At 40.3% G+C, this 16,747-nt stretch overlaps 1 protein-coding gene across 1 annotated transcript in view; it reads left to right on the top strand.

Moving 5' to 3' along the window:
- dntt (deoxynucleotidyltransferase, terminal) overlaps window positions 1-16,747 on the top strand; it is an 80,701-nt gene that overhangs the window by 35,435 nt on the left and 28,519 nt on the right. Inside the window, exons 8-10 of the mRNA XM_052080316.1 lie at window positions 3,592-3,694; window positions 10,682-10,930; window positions 12,457-12,540. Coding sequence (XP_051936276.1) covers window positions 3,592-3,694; window positions 10,682-10,930; window positions 12,457-12,540 — 436 coding nt within the window. The remainder of the gene's footprint in view (window positions 1-3,591; window positions 3,695-10,681; window positions 10,931-12,456; window positions 12,541-16,747) is intronic.

The raw sequence follows: 16,747 nt of genomic DNA on the forward strand, positions 1-16,747 counted from the left end.
CATTGAGCTTTGAGAAGAGGGGGACAAAAAATTACACACACCCAGGTCAGATGAGAACATTCATACAAAAACCCTGAATGGTGAACTCCAAACCAGACTTGTCAAAAGGTGTGCATTGAAAACAGAATTTGTTAAACTTAGGGTACATGTCAGACTTGAGGAACAAATATTAAATACAAAATAAATATCGACTGAAAAGGAAAAGAAAATTATATGCTTTCAGGAAAATGAGCATTACTCAATTTTTGTCATTATGTTAACCCCTGAAAAGTTGGGTTTTTTTTTTCATGTGAGACCTTTGTTACCACTTTCTTACAATGCAGCAAAACTGAAGGAAAACTGACACATCACAGCAAGAGAAGCCAATTTCTTCTCTTCGGTCATCTACTTTTAACTGTGACTGAGGTTTTCTTTCCTCGCGTTCTGTGACATTTCCACAAGCAACACTTCCCGGATCTGTATTATTCATACACGTCACCCTGTCATCCACACAAAATTGTAAATAACCTTTAATATTTCATGCGCTTTGTGCTGAAACACTTAATAATTGATCATCTTTCCTCACGCAAAATAAGTGTAGACCAGCTGAATTTACACTGTTTCTTCTTTTAGCATGTGGTGACACAGCTGACCGTAAGTGGAGGTATAGATATTGCAAAGAAAACGAGAGAAACACCCTCTTAACTTCAAAAAATGGGGATTGTGTGTGATCACACATTTTTCTGCTGACTAAAACAATAGTAGTGGACGTAGCTGCATAGCTGTGCTACATACTAATGCACAGCTACCGTCCAGAGAGCTGCAAAGTGGAGTCAATGTGTACATGTCCTACTTCACCACCCATTCCTACGCTATGCACGCCACACCCTGATTAGTAATGCGTGTCTATGAGAGCTATGAATGTATGCTGATAATTTCACTCTCTCTCCATGTTTATGATTTTGCTATTCGCGGCACATATTTATGCGGCGCACTTCTGAGATTTCCCAATGATGCCAAGTCTGCTCATGAGCTGGTGAGCTTCTCTTCTTGTTTTTTTTTTAACACCCGACACGCACTGGAAATGTCGTGGAATCTTGGCTTTGCCAATTAAGAGTGCTGCAGGCTTTAGCGAGAAGTTGCACATTCAGCAGATGGGAATCTGCCATGGAAATGAATGTGTCCGACAAGTCAAGCCATTAAAGTTCTATTTTCACATGCGACACCAAACCGAAGCCTAAAAGTAACTGAGACACATCTGCTCTAATGGAAGAATACATTCTAGTAAGAGGGAAAATTAAATGAATGTGACAAAAGTAGCATCTGCTGAGTGTGCTTGAGAGCAAAGCACTCACAGTGTTACATGCGCCCTGCCACTAGCGCTAACCATTAACATTCACATGCCTTGGTAGAGCACTAATGGCTGTTTTCAACGACTCGGTTGCTCCTTGAATTAGCAAGTGTGAACTCTGAACCATTCCATAAAGCCATTCTGTCGTGTATTAACCACTATAGTTGTTTGGATGTTGTTTGGATGCACGGACTTCCTGTACCTTGTCTTGCAGGGATGTCAAACAAATTTTTGTCGTGGGCCACATTTTAGTTACCGTTTCCCTTGGAGGGTCGTTTTGACTGAAAGCATATAGAGGAGTCAAGAATAATAGTTCCTATCACGTCGGGTTTGGTAACAAGTAAATGCTTAGAATACCTCTCTTATTTATAACATGTGAGAGTTAACATTTTTGGTTGACATTTTAGAAAGCATCATGGAAGTTGACATGTTTTTTATCTGCTTTTGTGGGCCACATAAAATGATGTGGGAGGGAGGGGGGCTTTAGTTTGACACCTGTGTTGTATTGCCATCGACTGTGCATGTGTGAGAATGTTCCTAAAATGTTTAAGGCTCCTTCCCTACGTTGCTCATGCATAGAACTCACGGTCAAAAATATACAATAGAAAACGCCTATGTCTATCTTGTCATTGAAGAAACCACACATTCGTAGCCCATCTTTGCTATTTTGATGTTGCCCTCTCATGTTTCTATCATTTGGTACAAGCAGCAAATGAGATCGAACCCAGAGCCTCGCAGCATATCGTACTTCTCCCGGAGCCCTATCCTCCCTGATGTTCATTGTCATTTCACTTTGCTGTTGGCCGTGACAATAGTGCTCATGTGTACAAAAGGAGCTGTGAGAAAGTGTGTGTGTGTGTGTGTGTGTGTGTGTGTGTGTGTGTGTGTGTGCGTGTGTGCATAACGATGGGTTTGAAATGGCACCTAGCCTATTTGGCAGCAAGCAGAAGCAAAGGATAGAGCTGAAGTGGAGGCCAACTTTGATACATCAGGAACCTTCCGTCAGTCACTTGTGGCCTTTGTTTGCTGTTTGTGTCAGCACTGTTCTCATTGATGACAAACTGCACTCTCTGCTGTTTTAGTGGGGCACCACAATCACAAGAACACAATCTTCCTTTTCATCATGGCATATGAGAGCTTCAATAATGAGCCCAAAACGAGCCAATGGCAAGAAAACACCTTTTCCTTCTCCTTTCCCTTCCTTTCCTTTCAAATAAAATGTTGTGCGTTTGAAATCAAACTGGTAGACAGCAGGTTAATTTGATCCTGCTGGATCCTCAACAAACACACTTTTTCAGAAACAAAAAGGCTGTTAGTTCATCAGAACAAGTGTCTGATTTTGATATGGAACATTTAGTAGGGTCTGTCCACACAAAAATGCTTTCAGAAATGTTTTTTCATAATTTCAATAGTACGTCCAAATCAAGCCTCCATCCGGTCTCTGTGGACAGCCAGTCTTTATCCGAGAGGCAGGGTACATCCCGGACAGGTCGCCAGATAACAGGACAGATACTGTATGTCTTTAGGTACCCCGGCATAGTGCAAGAAATCCAGCAGATGAATTTTTGTTTGATAAGACGCGCCCTATATACAGTACGTATGTGTTGGAGAAGTCCTTCCACACCACAGAGCATAGGCTTCCAACGCCGGTCCTCGTGGGCAACTATTGTGCATGTTTAGCTTTCCCTCCTCTGACGCATTTGATCAGCTTAAGCAAGCTCTGCAGAAGCCTGCTCTCGATCCTGATCAGTTGAATCAGGTGTGCTGGAGGAGTTGGTGACCCTTTGATCGCTGTAAAAAAAGATTCAAAGAGTATTTAAGTGAAGAACGACTTAACTAACCTCAAAAGGTCACACGAGTGTTTTCAAAATATTTGTAACAGAGTGCTATGCCTGATTTGGTTTCCACTTCCGTCACGGATTCTTTTAGATTTGCTTTTTGCGCAAATGCCATGTGGACATATCGGTCTTCTATTCTGCATAAGGCTTTTGCCTGATCACTTTCTTCTCAATAAACTCTGCTTGCAATTGTGCTGACAGTGAAATTGCACGATGTAAGCATGTATATTTGGGACTAATTTTGATTACACAAAGCCAGAAATATGTTTTTTTTCTTCAAGATTTCCCTGTAGAAGTAAAAGAAATGTCGACAATTTTTCAACGTTCAACAAGACTTGAGTGGTTCAAAAAAGGCCACGTGCATTATGTAATACCTAGAATATAATTTCCAACACATAATAAACATGTGTGCGGCTTTTACAGGGGTAAGGAATATGGCCATGATGTGGACTTTATTGTCACAACACATGAAGTGGGGAAGGAGGAATTTGTGCTGCGCCACATCATCGATTGCTTCAAAAAACAAGTAAGTTCAAATATGAGTTCTTGCTCTTTTGGTGCCAGCATTCTGAAATATGAACAATTTGCCGACTTGAACATTACGGATGCGGTTGAGTCGCTTCATCGTATCTCAGTTTTGCAGAGGGTCTGGGTATAAAAATGAACACAATGAATTTAAATATATTTAGCAAGCAATGTGCAAGTGCGGGGCGTATGTGTGAATGGTTGTTGGTCTCTCTGTGATTGTGATTGGCCTCATGTCAAAAACTCACCCATTGAGCCTAATGAGAAACAAACCTAATGAGAAAAATTGATTTAAAAAGCAGCAATTCCAAAATGAACTTCAAATTACTGGCATGCTACAAAAAAGACCTTCAAAGCCATTTCAAACACATGGTTTTAAAATGTGACCCCCTCACCCTCAACCCTCTGTCAATTTTGGCATCCACACCTCCATATACCTAATGTCCTTCAAAGGTCCAGTGTAATGACTCCTATTGCCACAAACTATTAACAGCCCTCCCACCATTTGCAGTCACTTGTTCCCTACAGGCAGAGCAGGTGGGTCAAAGTTGTGAAAAAGCATATGAAATGTGAATAGTAGTTGTGAACATTGAAGTAAGGTGATGACTTAAGTAGGAGTGCCGGGTGTTAAATCAAAAGTCCCAGGTGAACAGGAAAAGAAAGCGAGATACAGCTTCCAATTTTCCTCTCAGTAGGCTCAGTAGGCTGCCGGTGTGGTTAGCAGCCACCAAGACAAGAGACAGTGATTAAATAACATACTAAAGATTGACTCCGAGCAGAGTTATCTTGCCATTGAAAATTGTGTCCCTGAGGACTCGACGCAGCTAATGCTAGGGACAGTCGTCCAACTTGTGGGGAGTTACAGATATCCTTGCAAAACAAATGTCATCTTCATTTTCCTGCTGATTTTGAATCCACAGGCAATGTCAGTGCCACATTCAGAAGCAGACATATGAGTCACGGAGCATTGCTTCCATTCGAAAAATCATCAGCTCCTTTCAATACTGTGTAGTGTTGCTTTCCAAAGGCTGAGCCCTGTGCGCACTGCCTACCATAATAATACAATTCTGCTTTATTGTTATGCATTTGTGCCATCTCAATGCTGTTAGAGATTCAAGTGTTATACCTCAGATTGGATAAGTGATTCAAGCAGCGCTGCCCATGCAGTCGAGATCAGAATTCTCTTTTATGTCTAAATCAAATCCGAGCGGTAAAGTCTCTGGCATTTAGGGCACACACACACATGCATGCATGCATGCATGCACAAGCACAAGCATCACTATCAAGAGTCAAAGCCCAGTTCAAAAGCTCATGGCTAAAACAAGCTAATCTGCAAATTTCAGGCAGATTTGTAGAAGTTTCCCTGCTGTTAGTCAGACAAATTACGAGATGAAATGACACTTCTATGCTTCGCTCACAACATTATGTATGTGCTGAGAATGTTGGCTGTTTTGCTCTCACCTCTTGCTGTCATCGAAACAAAAAGCCCGGAAATAGATTTTTTAAAAAATGGAAGTAAACATTCAGATTCCAATGCCCCCCACCCTCTACTCAAGGAAAAGCTTTTGGGGAAAGATTATTTTTGCGCCTGCGTCATTCACTGTAATTCCCTCTGCCACAAGCCTACTCTCAGATGTTTTCTGATTTACCTGCTGCTTAGGAGATAATGACAGACCGCCATTGGGCTAAACAGTCCACTGCCATACTGAGATGTTTTTTTCTTCTCTTACTTTAATTTATTCTTCAGTGTGTGTGTGTCAAACAGAAAGATCAAGACAGGAAGAAATCAGAGTGACCGAGACCCACACCAAAGAATATGAACTAAAGTGTTCAGGTACTGAATGGGTCATGTGACTGCTACCAGAGCCATTAATGCTTTTATCCAAAGGCATCAATACGATTAAAGGCCAAATATAATGTACTGACAGCAGGGAGTGAAAAATCTACAAAAAGAAAATATAAGTGACCTTCATTTGTACGCTCGCAAAAAGTATTTCAACATATCTGTCTGTCAGAAAGAACCTGTACAGTGTTTGAGGTCTTTTATGCTGCTCTACTAGTCTACGATTACTCTTCTCAACACAAAGGGAATTTAAAAAATCTTTTTCCCTACCTTTTGGAAGGTGAATGGTTATCTGTAATTGCAGAGAGACAGAAAGCAATCCACAGGAGCAGTCGAGGGTGACACTTGGAAATTTGACCCGCAGCTGCACAACAAATGAGTTTCTCACCCTGGGTAATGAGGAGCTGTAATAGTGAGAGTAACGGCAGAATTTCGTTGCATGTCACTCTGGTCGTCAGTGTTCAAACGTCCTATATTTTTACATGATTTCTAAACCTCGGTGTTCTTTGGGAAGTGGTATGTCAGATTGGCGCAGTTTATTTCATTCATGTGAATGTGGATGCAATCCTAGCATTTTAGTTTTTAAAAAGTCAAACCATCAGATGGACTGAAGTGGCGATTTTCTTGCAAGTTGCAGTGTAAGTGCCAAAGTGAAATGTTACCTGAGCCTGAACAATTTTCAAGACAGATGTGCCTCGAACGTTGCACAAAACGCTTGGGTGTGTCTTGCAATCACCTCAATTTTGCACCTAAAAGCATTCAATTTTCGCAAAAGTTGACAGTGTGCCTTAAAATCCTTATAATATACTAGCTGGTTCGCCGCCCTACGGGCGGCTCATCAGCTAGTTCCTGCGGAAGGCTGGTAAGGTGGTGGTTCGCCGCCCTCCGGGCGGCTCATCAGCTAGTTCCTGCGGAAGGCTGGTAAAGTGGGCCTTCGGCCCACAAAAGTGTTGTTGCTTGGTTCAACTTTTTGTTCATCTTCATTGCTTATCGCGAAAATAAAGAGATGTTTAGCTCTACTAAATGACTAACAATTTCATTGCAATGCTTGTGGGTAGACAACATTTTTTCGCTAAGATGCCCGCGCGATCGTAGTGAGCCACTGCCTGAGCGGCGCAGTGGCGGCGCGGTGAAGTAGGTACGTTTTGAAAAGGGACAGACGGAAGGACAGACCGCGTGCGGGACGACGCGCAATACATATATAGATGGTCAATATTTTGATTTCTTGGACGTGGTATTTTAGACGGTTAAACAGTTTTCATATATACGGTGCACCGCATTATTATAAGGCGCATAGAATAGAAGCCACAATAGTGGTTGTGGTTGTGATATGCATCCACTAGATGGAGCGCCGCTAAAGGATTACAATACAATACAATCACACTTTATATAGAGCTTTCACAACTGCTGTAGCTGTAACAACCATTTAAAACAGGCCATTCATTGAAGGTGCACCTTATACGCCAAAGTGCCATATAGTGCGGAAAATACAGTATTTGTTTTTTCAAGCCATTGAATAGGAGAGATTAAAGTATATGGAAAGATAATATTTTATATTGCATCTGGAGTTATGTAAAGGTTACTGTGATTCAAAGTATTCTTTGTTCGGAGGTAGATTATTTCACATTTTTACATTGTATAATAATAAACTGTAAGAAACATCCAACAGAATCGACCCAGTAAATGTAGGGTAACAATTTGCAGCAATTTTAATTCAGCAAATTGAAACGAAATATATTGGGGAAACAGTACCTTAAAGCTATGAACTACTGTACTTACATAAATGGAGGTAAGTTTATGTCACCTTAATTACATACCACGACTAAACGACTCATTACAATTGAGGTAAGCATGCTCAAGTTTTTTTGTCTTGAGTCTGCTCTGCAATCAATTAATGATTACTACTCAAAATTAAATAATCGGAGCAAAATGAGCTTTTACTCACAATTGAAAGCTCATTTATCGGCCTTTCCCTTCACCCACCGATGACACAGCCTCAGGAGAAACTGAAGGGCGGTATTTTGCTCAAGGATACAATGACATGGTGACAAGGGCTGAGGATTCAACCCCCAGCCTTCCGGTTGGGAGTCGATCATTCGACCACCTGAGCCATGTGGAGCTGCCAAGCTGATGTGTTGCGTGATTATATCAATTCCATTCACACCTATTTCCAGTAGCTTTACTCCTCCAGCGTACTGACATCTTATTCGGAAAGCTTCCCATTATCCAAGGAGAGGAGGTGTTGTGCACAGAATAGACTTTCATGATCTGCCATAAGCTGAATGTAGCCTTGCCTGACTCGTTTTCAGCCATCCTATCTCTTCTGTAACACTTAAATGAATCCAAAAATATTCAAAGTATTCCCACTTTTAACTTTTTAAGCGATCAATTCCCAAATAGGAAGGAAAAAAAAGATGAACTCATCAACTTTCAAGATCAGGATTCATATCATGACTATGGGATACAATTTGAAGTATGTCCACTGTAAAATAAATCAAGGCTAACTCCTGAGGTACAATCTCACCTCAATGTCAACCCTACCTCACCCCCGCCCTCAGGTTATTTATTTAGTGGCATTTAGTGGAATGCAACCATCTTCACAAATGTATCAACGTACATAGTCTCATGTATGATTTCATCAATACCGTTCGTTGATAGTCAATGTGAAAGGGTCACGGTTCCTTTCAACACATAGCATAATCTTGGAGCATTTAATTACAAAACTAAGGTTATGCAGCAATCAAAGAAAAACAGCCCTGAAGTAATTTAAAACTAATCGCTGCTTGTGAACCACACCGGAAGCAAAGAAGATTAATTTATCGGCGCTGAGAGGAATTTAACAATTATTAACAGAGGGAATGAAAGTGGACAAGGAAGTGGGACCAAGTATTGAACCTTTAGGAATTTGTGAAGGGTGAAAGTCTCAATTAACATCCTGAACTCTGTTAGAGAGGCTGTTAGATAAACAAGTCAAGGGGTGACCCCAACAGAATATACAATTTATATTAAGAAGGACTGATCCACAAAGCAAAATGCTTTCATTTGGTGCATGAATAATGCTGCAAACGTTTTTTAGCCCCGGTGCATAAAGTTGTATGTACTGTATGTCCATTTTTGTCATTTTAAAATCATTTTTACATTAACGGGGTCTGTGTTTCTGAAAATGGACACGTGTTTTTCACAGCACAGCGACGAGACTATCCTTTAGAACAGTGGGTCTTAACATTTTTAGAGGTATCGAATCCAACCAATTCATATGCACATTCACTGAACCCTTCATTACTGAAAAATAAAATGTGATTCAAGATTCCTTCAGTTTTGCCGGTGCGAGACTAGAGTTGCTCAACTTGGCATGACCAATCATGCAGATAGGATGGTGAGTCCCATCACATTCCGTGATGCAGGTGAATCCATGTGGTACATATTCGTCCGACCACTTTTTTTTTTTTTTTTTTTTGCTCGACGTAGTTAGCGTGTATTAAAACATTATAAAAAAATCACACAACGTACTAGCACGACAGTCACACGTTGACTATTGAGCGAACTAAATTTCTCGCAGCACTGATTGGACAAGCAATGTAATGTAATCATCTGCAGCCAGTGATGGCCAAGCCGGCGTATCATAACTAATTGACATGTTGAGTCAGATGTGTCGTAACCTCAATGGCAGAGTCTCCGTCGAACCCCTAAGACCGATTCACCGAACCACTGGGGTTCGATCGAACCCAGGTTAAGAATAAGATAAGATATCCTTTATTTGTCCCACACTGGGGAAATTTACAGCCTCCAGCAGCAAGAATGTAGGTAAAAAGAAGAAAGAAGAAAAAAAAAAACAAAACAAACCTTCCTTCAACACTACCAACATCCACAAAATATTTTGATCCTAAAATAGTGACAACACTGTTGGTACGAGTCTAAAACTACTTGTTCAATCATCACATTATTTGTGTCACTTGTGACATGACTTTTTTAAAGAGTATCTCATTTATTTGAACAAGTTGCAAATGCTTTGGTAACTACAAGTGAGTATGTAAAACCCGCTGCTGTTTTGTACATTAGTGGATATGTATATACACAATTTGGGTTTGTTTGTTTTTGTTTGGCAGTGCTTTCAGTTTGAGGAACAAGACACTTGACAGTGGAAAGATCCTGATGTGTTCATCCACACACAAAAAGAACAAGAAAACACCTGATAATTTCATTTCTGGAATCAATCATCAAACATCAATTCAGACATTAAGAAGTAAAAAGTCATTGCCTTCTAAATGGTGGACTGATATCCTGTCAATGACATAGCCCATATCAAAAAAGACAATTCGTTCATTCTCACATTCACACCGTCTGAGTGTGAATTGAGCCAGGGCAGTGAACCACCACACTGACAGTCCTACTTCTCGATCCATTTCTCTCTCTCTCTCTCTCTCTCTCTCTCTCTCTCTCTCTCTCTCTCTCTCTCTCTCTCTCTCTCTCTCTCTCTCTCTCGACACACGCTGACACACCTATGTAATATTGAGTCATTTTCAATTCAACAGGCTTGTTTTTGGAATATGGGAGGAAGTCGACATTCCTGGAGAAAAACCACCCAAGTCATTTGCAGCATGCTGACCCTTTTAAATGCCATAGGTTGAACTCAATTAGATTTTGGATGAGTGCGCAAACACTTCTGAATTAGTCTACTCTAACCCAAGGCAAGCTTGAACTTTTTAAAAAAGATGAGTACAAAAACAACTGCCACAAAGTCGAGCAAGCTCAAAGATGTGTTTGCAAGCTGATCCTTTTTCAAAATATCAGCCACAACGCACACAAATCTTGAAATTATTCGGTTTTTACTGTCAAAGTACTGCTTTACCCTCCATTGAACGGTAACAAGAACGCAAAGTGTCTACTGAGATTCCCTTTGGGTATGCTTAGCCAAGTCCTGCTTGGAATACAACAATAATGTCAGGCTATATTTCATTGGAGGTATTTTTGTCATTAACTGCATTAATTTGGACTTTAATCTCATTCCACCAATCACAGAGGAAATCCTCTCACATTCCAAAATCATGCATGGCGGATTGTGAGGATAAGCGGATCGAATAAATAAAATAAAATAAAAGTTTGTGATCTACTTTCTGACTGAATCCGCACTCCCCTTTCCTTTAGGGCATTGTTCTTTACTGCGATTACCAGGCCTCGACTTTCCACATGTCAAAGCTGCCGTGCCAGAGTTTTGAGGCGATGGACTATTATGCAAAATGTTTCCTGATCTTGCGATTGGAGGCCAGCCAGGTGGATGGAGGTCTCTCCTGTAATGACGGGGACAACAGGGGATGGAGGGCAGTGCGTGTGGACTTGGTGTCGCCACCGATGGATCGTTATGCCTTTGCTCTCTTGGGATGGACTGGCTCTACGGTATGGTACAAACAAAAAATTAAAACTAACACTTTTTTAAGCACTTTTTCCAAAAACGTTTTGACGCACTTTTGACAAAGCATCTGCCTTTTCTATGTGACAATATATTGCTGGCATGACAATAAGCGTGTCTGCCTGTATATTATCTGCAAGTTCTTGATGATGTAATGCATTTAGAGTACGAATACATAATACAAGTAATATTTATGCAACCATGTTTCTTAAACTACAGTAGTCCCTCGCTACTTTACGGTTGACTTTTTGCGGTTTCAGTGCATCACAGATTTTTCAAAAGCATTAATTAAAAAAATAATAAAAATAAATCAAATTGTGAAAATGCCGCGAAAGGTCCGCGAGAGGCAGTGAAAGTAGCAAAACAATAGCGAGTCACATAGAGCAAAATATACAGTACTACATATACATGTTTACTGTACTTGCGTAACGTGTAACATAAGTACAATAACTTATACATCTTATACACACACACACACACACACCCGTACAGTGAAACTGCGAATGGCTCATTAAATCAGATGTTATATATATATATATATATATATATATATATATATATATATATATATATATATATATATATATATATATATATATATATATATATATATATAAGTATCCATCCATCCGTCCAGCCATCATCTACCGCTTATCCGGGGCCGGGTCGCGGGGGCAACAGCTTTAGCAGGGAAGCCCAGACTTCCCTCTCCCGAGCTACTTCTTCCAGCTCTCCCCGGGGGATCCCGAGTCGTTCCCAGGCAAGCTGGGTGACATAGTCTCTCCAGCGTGTCCTGGGTCTTCCTCGGGGTCTCCTCCCGGTGGGACATGACCGGAACACCTCACCGGGGAGGCGCTCAGGAGGCATCCGAATCAGATACCCAAGCCACCTCATCTGGCTCCTTTCGATGTGGAGGAGAAGCGGCTCGACTCTGAGCCCCTCCCGGATGACTGAGCTTCTCACCTTATCTCTAAGGGAGAGCCCGGACACCCTGCGGAGAAAACTCATTTCAGCCGCTTGTATCCGGGATCTCGTTCTTTCGGTCACGACCCATAGCTCGTGACCATAGGTGACGGTTGGGACGTAGATCGACCGGTAAAGTGAGAGCTTCGCCCTTTGGCTCAGCTCCTTCTTCACCACGACAGACCGATACAACGTCCGCAATATATATATATATATATATATATATATATATATATATATACTTATATATATATAAGTATATAGCATTAAGTAATGTTAATTACTACAAACATTTACTTCTACATGCATTTATACCATTAAATCTGGCCTTATAAATATGATATATACCCATACAAATGTACATATAACTGTACAGGGTGAGTACCTACTTTTACCTACTTATTTTCCTCTTTCGCGGGAGGTCTCGGTCCCAATTACCCGCGATAAGTGAGGGATCACTGTACCTTGAAAACGCAGGACATAGTTTTTGTGTGTGTGTGTGTGTTTATTTGTTTTTGTTTTTTTAAGAACTTATTTTCTTTCCCCACAGCAGTTTGACAGAGACCTCAGGAGGTATGCTCGGTTAGAGAGAAAGATGACTTTGGACAATCATACTCTTTACGACACCACCAAGGTACCGTACATGTCATAAATTCTTACAGTAATACTGGCAATAGACCACCAGAAAAAAATCATTGAGTGTTCTTTGTGAAATTTGTTCAGTACTCCTGTAAAATGTAGCAATTATATTCCTCAGATCACAGAATAAATACATATTATGTTGTGTTCAGAAAATCTAATAAGTTTCCTTTTTTTAAATCTACACGTTCTAAAAATGCAAATGTGATCAATATTGCAAAATCTGCTTAAAACAAGAATATAATTAAGGTTAAATAGGCTTTCAAAATAGTCACCAACTTGAGATGCAGATTTTCTTTTGTGATTTATGTGACCAGGTGAGACTCTGGGGCCCTAATTTCGTGCCCAGCAGAAGTTTAGCACAAAGCATCATCTAACTTTGTGCATGGGTGGCATTTTCTTTCAAGTCAAGTCAAGTCAAGTCAACAGTATTTATAGAGCACTTTCAAACAGCCATCGCTGCATACAAAGTGCTGTACATAAACAGTAAGACAATTTCATCATTTTAAATTTTTTGAATTGGTAGGCGACTCCTGGCCAATCGAAGGGGCCCTCATTTGCATTAAAATCAGGGCAGTCTCAGTGCATTTAGTGCTTGGGGGCTTGACATTGCAGAAATAGCAAGAGAATAGACTCTCCCAGTTCCGTGCATGACACTGATGCGAGCAAAGTGCATTTATAAATGTAAACTGCAAGATATGGGAATTATGTAGTTGGTAAACGTCATTTAAAGTCCACTGTCCCACAGGACTCTAGAAAAACCACACAAAGCACAAGATGGCTGAAGAAGTTTCCAAAAGGCAATAATTAATGGACCAATAAGAGTATTGTAAAAACAAGCGATTGATTCCCGTCTTTTTCTGACTTCCTTAGGTAAAACAGCTCGCTGTCGTGGGAATCGAAGCACTGATGACTGAAATCTGTATTTCAATTACGGTGATGAGAAGGAACATCTTAATCCCCATTTAAATAAAAGAAGCCTTTTCTGTTTAAGAATGTGATCATATGGCTAGCACATTGCCAGGCAGGATTAATCTAATCACCAAACAAAGGAGAAACTTGACATCCTTTCAAGTGTGTGTTTCTGTCATTCCAGAAACGAAAATTAGCCCCGAAAAGCTGCCACCCTTTTATATGGACAGCACCTTCCTAAATTAGAAAGCCTATCATACACAACTCAACTGTATTTATGAAGCACTTTAAAACAACCACTGCTGTGTCAAAAGTGCTGTACATGCAGCAGAAATAATTAAATAATCAAGAAATTAATAACAAAGACAGTAGAAAGCATAAAAAGTAACACTAAAATCAACTCTGACTTTCTTGAAACACTTAAGTTGTCCTTCAAGTTGCAGGTTTGCAATGGATTATTACGGGTTTGGTCTGAAATTTATTTTCCCTAACAACTCACGCAGGGTGCGCTCGTTAATTCTTTGACTTCTGACTTCATAATGGAAGCCTACGTGTGGTTTTATGTCAGTCTACTGGCAAAGGGACAGCATTAAAATGCAAACAATCATTCTGATTTACTTCAATTTCTTCTTACCTCAATTGTTAATTACGTTCCTTGGAGGGGGTACAAAGTAATGTGAGCAACAAACATAGAACTGTTGTCAAACCATGATAATTTTGGGTTCATATACTGTAGGGTAAATTAAAAAAAGAAAAGCAAATCCAGCACATAGCTTGCTACACAGTTAAGCTATAGACTCGCTTATACAGCAGACTGGAGAACAAAAATTCTCGGCACCCATCAATCTTTGAGGCCTTCATCTCTGAAACTCGTGTTGATCCTATCATTGGAAACCGTCTTTGCATCTCATCTCATTTGCGATGCATACAACAGAGCGGCTGTTTTCAAGCGGTGAAAGACAATGGATAAAGCGTATCAGTGTGCAGATCGACATGGGCGCCATCCTGTCACTGCAAGGTCCCGTCAGCGTCTCCCTGAACACAGAGGTCAAGGTCTCGGGATCACTGGGTGGCAGTTTCATGACAGTTTTATGCACAACCAGCCAACTCAGATGGCGATTATTAAAATGCAAGGACAAAGTCAGGCTTGTGACTGTGCAGTCATCCGTGCACTGAAATGGACAGGAGGTGTCAAACAAAAGCATATGCTTATATTTAAACAGTGCTTAAAATGGCTATTGTAGATCATACAAAACGTACAAAAAATATTAGAAAGCATTGCCCTGATAGGGGTAAATGAAAGTGGAAGAAGTTAAAGTTGGCCAGCCCTTTTCTGCACAACATTGCTTCCATTTTTCTGCAAAGATGACGATATGGATGAGATATTGATGCGCCTGTGAGTCTTTCTCCAATCATCTGCGGGAGACAGGTTGATATTTGATCTGGATTTTTCACAATTAACTGCTTTTTATTTTGTTTTGACTTCAGGTTTTTTTAAAATTCGTGTTAGTTTTCATTAGTCTTGAGACCAGAGTCTGGCACTACCGAAATTAATACATTTAAAATGAGCAAAAGGTCTACTGCCCAGCTGCCTGTCTGTCTGCTATTCCAAGCCTCCCTTCCAGCATGGTGTAACTCACCTACGACAAATCAGCATTTCAGGCACCTCTTCATTTATTGAATCATCTCCGATGTCAGTCATAGCAGCATTATTTAAATGGTAGCACTACTGATTGGTTGCAAATTCAATGCGTTGTTTTTAAAGTGCTCTATCAATACAGTTGAGTTGAGCCGAGTAAAAAAAAAAAAAAGTAGAATTATGTAAATGTTATAGACAAGGTATAAAAGTGCAAATGAAAGATGGGTACCTGAAGACAATTTCGTTTGTTTGTTAGATTTGTTTTAGCATTTTGTCTTTAATTTTAGCACTTAAACCAAGAGAAAATGGCAGTACTTTATCGAAAGGCAAGACCATCAGAAAGCTTCAAATGTCACATTCAGTCAGTGCTGCACACTCAACTATTATTTGATTCCTAGCACAGACCACACCACAATGAAGATCAAAACTTGCTGTTTGGCTTTGAAATACAGTATTGCAAGCCAGTGCTTCTTTTTGCTTTACATGGAAGACGGCCGGGAAGGCAAAATGTTTTTTTTTTTGGGAGGGTACTACATGATTACTTTCTGGGCGAAAGACCGCACAGGCATACAAATTGGATATTTTCTCGCGGCACACCTGACAATGTCTCGCGGCACACCAGTGTGCCGCGGCACATGGGTTGAAAAACACTGATTTAGAGGACTCTAATCATGTGGGTCACAGAAAGATTATAAGTTGATACAAGCTGGTATCGTTCTCATAAAAGGCTTAAAAAAAGATAAGAAATAACAGCGCTTGAGTCAATCTAATGAAGTGCTGGCTCCAGGGGAAACTTCACGAGGTGTGCAACTGGCATTCCCAGATACAATAATTTGGGGTTCATGCGCAGTAAATTGACCTTTGTGTCGGTTAGAATAAAGTTAACTGAAGACAGAAGAAATTGTGAAAAATAAGACAAATTACTAAACATAATCCGAGGATTTTTTTTTTTTTAAATCACATCCCTAAACCTTGATAAACTAAATGACTATAGCCAAAGCGAAGGACATGGTCTGCCAAGCATTTTCTCCCTTGAATGAACAACCAGCCGCATTTAACTGAGCTAAATTTGTATTACATTGACGATTTCTTTATCCCACTGTCAAATCTTATAATCTGGCATGTTGACAGTGTATCTGAAATGTTACTGCCTGCTGCCTCAGGAAATAAGGGCTTCAGATGCTGTATCAAAAACAAATGTGTTGTCGTTGGAGGAACTTGTGAGATGTGTGAGAGTAAAGTCACACAACCATGACAGAATTTTAATCACCTGTCTTCCTGGGGTCGGATCATCAACTCAGAAAGGCAGACAAATCTCACAAACCCGACAAAGAATTAATCTGAATTGCTATTCACCTAAACATCGCAGTTGCACCTTTTTTGTAGCCTACGTTTGTGAATCTGGGAAGCGCATGGAGCATGCAAATCTGCCATTTTGGTGTTGTGAGATTGAAATCCCTACTTACTGTGGAAATTGATCATATTGTCGCCCTGGGCGCCAGGCTCACTCCCCCACACTTTGCTCAACGTTAAAGATAGGAGTAACAATTCAATGCGTGCAACTTTTTTGTCCTTCGTTAGATACGCCGTGTGGCATGTACTCAAAACTAGCTGAATTAAAACAGCTTAAAATATCTGTGGAAATAGATAC

The sequence above is a fragment of the Hippocampus zosterae genome, chromosome 11, assembly GCF_025434085.1.
Source record: "Hippocampus zosterae strain Florida chromosome 11, ASM2543408v3, whole genome shotgun sequence".
Taxonomy (NCBI): domain Eukaryota; kingdom Metazoa; phylum Chordata; class Actinopteri; order Syngnathiformes; family Syngnathidae; genus Hippocampus; species Hippocampus zosterae.